General features: G+C 45.3%; 1 protein-coding gene across 1 annotated transcript; it reads right to left on the reverse strand.

Moving 5' to 3' along the window:
• Positions 1 to 249: 249 nt before the first annotated feature.
• Positions 250 to 2112, reverse strand: LOC310678563 (uncharacterized protein; the record flags this gene model as incomplete). Its single annotated transcript, XM_083442525.1, has 2 exons — positions 250 to 1058; positions 1392 to 2112. The coding sequence occupies 2 exons, from the start codon at positions 2110 to 2112 to the stop codon at positions 250 to 252; spliced, it is 1530 nt and encodes a 509-aa protein (XP_083298651.1).
• Between the last annotated feature and the right edge of the window lie 1953 nt (positions 2113 to 4065).

Genomic DNA, 4065 nt, shown 5'->3' on the forward strand with positions numbered 1-4065 from the left:
GATAGGGGTGTCACACATTACATTAAATGAGTGTACAGTCTGCGTACCTATATACACAAATAGTTGAGCTGAACACTGATACGGTTACTCACATGTAATGTTCCATGAGTGTACAGTGTGTACACTGAGACAGTAACTTACATGTAATAATAATAATAATAATAATAATTTATTATTTGTACCCCGCCCATCTGGCTGGGTTTCCCCAGCCACTCTGGGCGGCTTCCATAGAAACAAAAAATACAGATATCACAGATTAAAAACTTGCCTGAACAGGGCTGCCTTAAGATGTCTTCTGAATGTCAGGTAGTTATTTATCGCTTTGACATCTGCTGGGAGGGCGTTCCACAGGGCGGGCGCCACTACCGAGAAGGCCCTCTGCCTGGTTCCCTGTAGCTTTGCTTCTCGCAATGAGGGAACCGCCAGGAGGCCCTCGGAGCTGGACCTCAGTGTCCGGGCAGAACGATGGGGGTGGAGACGCTCCTTCAGGTATACTGGGCCGAGGCCGTTTAGGGCTTTAAAGGTCAACACCAACACTTTGAATTGTGCTCGGAAACGTACTGGGAGCCAATGTAGGTCTTTCAAGACCGGTGTTATGTGGTCTCGGTGGCTGCCCCCAGTCACCAGTCTAGCTGCCGCATTCTGGATTAGTTGTAGTTTCCGAGTCACCTTCAAAGGTAGCCCCACGTAGAGCGCATTGCAGTAGTCCAAGCGGGAGATAACCAGAGCATGCACCACTCTGGCGAGACAGTCCGCGGGCAGGTAGGGTCTCAGCCTGCGTACCAGGTGGAGTTGGTAGACAGCTGCCCTGGATATAGAATTGACCTGTGCCTCCATGGACAGCTGTGAGTCCAAAATGACTCCCAGGCTGCGCACCTGGTCCTTCAGGGGCACAGTTACCCTATTCAGGACCAGGGAGTCCTCCACACCAGCCCGCCTCCTGTCCCCCAAAAACAGTACTTCTGTCTTGTCAGGATTCAACTTCAATCCATTAGCCGCCATCCATCCTCCAACTGCCTCCAGGCACTCACACAGGACCTTCACCGCCTTCACTGGTTCTGATTTGAAAGAGAGGTAGAGCTGGGTATCATCTGCATATTGATGGACACCCAGTCCAAACCCCCTGATGATCTCTCCCAGCGGCTTCATATAGATGTTAAAAAGCATGGGGGAGAGGATGGAACCCTGAGGCACCCCACAAGTGAGGGCCCAGGGGTCTGAACACTCATCCCCCACCACCACTTTCTGAACACGGCCCAGGAGGAAGGAGCGAAACCACTGTATAACAGTGCCCCCAGCTCCCAGCCCCTCTAGACGGTCCAGAAGGATGTTATGGTTGATTGTATCAAAGGCCGCTGAGAGATCCAGCAGAACCAGGAAACAACTCTCACCTTTGTCCCTAGCTCGCCGGAGATCATCAACCAGCGCGACCAAGGCAGTTTCAGTCCCATGGTGAGGCCTGAATCCCGATTGGAAGGGATCCAAATGGTCCGCATCCTCCAGGCGTGCCTGGAGTTGTTCAGCAACCACGCACTCAATCACCTTGCCCAAGAATGGAAGATTTGAGACTGGGCGATAGTTGGCCATACTGGCCGGGTCTAAAGATGGTTTTTTAAGAAGCGGTTTAATGACCGCCTCTTTCAGCGGATCTGGGAATGTTCCCTCACAGAGGGAAGCATTCACCACCCCGCAGAGCCCATCGCCCAGCCCTTCCCGGCTTGCTTTTATTAGCCAGGATGGGCAAGGATCAAGGAGACAGGTGGTTGGTTTCACGCGTCCAAGCAGCCTGTCCACATCCTCGGGGGTAACGGATTGAAATTGATTCCATGCAACTTGACCAGACAGAGCTCTAGCACTCTCCCGCCCCGGCCCGGCTCCCACGGTGGTGTCTAGCTCCTTCCGAATATGAGTGATTTTATCTGCAAAAAACTTTGCAAAATCGTTGCAGGAGATCTTGGGGTCTTTACAAGGCCCCGGTGGTAAAGGTGGTTCCGTTAAATTGCGAACCACCTGAAAGAGTCTCCTGCTACTATTTTCTGCAGATGCAATAGAGGCGGTGAAGAAAGTCTTCTTCGCCGTCGCTATCGCCACTTGGTAGGCTCGATTGTTCATGATTGTACAGTGTGTGTAACTGTGAATTTTATTTCCTTCTGAGTGGACTTTAGTTGATGGACAATCTAGAAATAGCATAAATAAATAAAAATTTAACCAGTTGCACTGACAATATAAGAGAATTAGTGGTCATAGTACAATGGAGTGTTCCTGAGCAGAAAATCATCTGCTTAAAGCTTCCTACTTCAATGTATTGCACTACAAAAGGCAGAAGTTCAATGAATGCAATATGGAGACTGCCAAAACACAAGGTAGTTCAAAACAGTAAGGTGACAAGGATGGGGGGAGTCATGTTTTTTCTATATAATATTTCCCCCCATAGTTGCACTCTTAAAGCCTCAGCCTACTGTACTCGTGACCCACCGAAAGAAGAATACCATTAAAGAGGGGGTAAGATTAGTATATGGAGGAAATACTAGTATATTGTGAATGTGGCATGACGTTGCTTCATTTCTTGTTCATATCAAACTGCACCATGTTTACTGGGCTGCAACTACGCAGTAACGAAGTTGTGAGCTAAATTTACCGCAATAAAGTAAAATTATCATACGACGTCTTTGCCATGTGCTAAACTCCACAAGCACCTGAGCTTACAAAACATAGTCCTTCCTATATATTTTGTTGGGTCTCTTCAGCCAGAGGAAGTGGTGCTTGTGGAATTAGTTTCATCACTTCCTCTAGCAGCCGAGTGAACCATGAAGACCTTCCCTTCAGCTATTTACTCAGCTTAGTCAGTGTGTGAATTAATGTTCTTTTTTTACCTGGTTTCCATCATCTCATGAAAAGAAAGCCAATGGAGGATCTAGAGGGGAGCCAAGGACCTGCTGTGAGCAGTTGAGAGCTTTCAGACTGAATTAAATTTGCTGGAACTAGGGGAGCTCCACATCCTCAAGAAGCAAGAGGATACCTTTCTGGTAACTCGAACCCATCATACTGGTAAAAGAAATAGTTCAAGAAATGAGCAAGAGGAGATGGATTTTAATGACCATGTAAAAGTACATGAAATTTCCTCTTGCATAACCACAAGATTTTCTAAGTCTGTGTCCCTGATATATTTATGGTGTATTTAGGAAACCTTTTCCTTCAGGGCTTTAAGGTGTTTCGCTGAATTCTATACACTTGCCACATCATGTTTCACACTAATCAAAAGCATCTCTCACAATAATCTGCAACCCAAATAGCTCACCGAGACAAGCAGCCTTAACTCATTTTTTAAAACAAATTTCTAAATAGCACCAGGCTTATAAGTATTGTGTGAACAAAATGTGACTGTATAATTAATAGATTTTGTTTTGTGGTTTTGGAAACTGAGTAAGTAGCTGTGTATTAGATAAAGTTTATGATTGCACCACAGTTCAAGATTTTGGAGGGACCATCAAGTACTTTCCAAAGCAACAAATGTTTTTATTATCTTTTGGAAGATCTGGTTTTTAGCTAAGAAATAAGTACCTGGAGGACATAGTGCCCAAAGCTTTTAATGTTGAATTACGATTGGTTTTGACATCTAAAATGGTTGAATTCAGATTTTGGCCAAGAAGGAGTTTGCTGGCTAGGTTACATATTCATTGGATGCCACTCTACGTTTCTCTTTTCTCTACAAAAATTAGAAAATTGCCTTGATATCTAAAGCCTTCATCGGCTCCATAAAAAGCAGATCCATTCCTCCTGTTGGTTCAGCATACAATGCTCAAAATGAAATGGAGTAAAAAACAAACAAACAAAACCGGTAGATTTTTCATCTTCTGTAAACCAAAATGGGCACTGAGTTTCACCCAGTTGTAACACTTAGAATCTACCAGTGACTATGTGAGCTTTTTATTTAAAAAAACATTCATTAGTCACTGGCGTCTTTTCAACACAACCTTTGCAAGATGAGTGATGGGAGCAACCATATGGGCCTCAACTGTAAGCTTTCTTTGGTCTCAGCATACCATACAAGTGCTGAAAAGGGAG

This window comes from Podarcis tiliguerta (genome assembly GCF_965153285.1).
Source record: "Podarcis tiliguerta genome assembly, chromosome: 1".
NCBI lineage: Eukaryota > Metazoa > Chordata > Lepidosauria > Squamata > Lacertidae > Podarcis > Podarcis tiliguerta.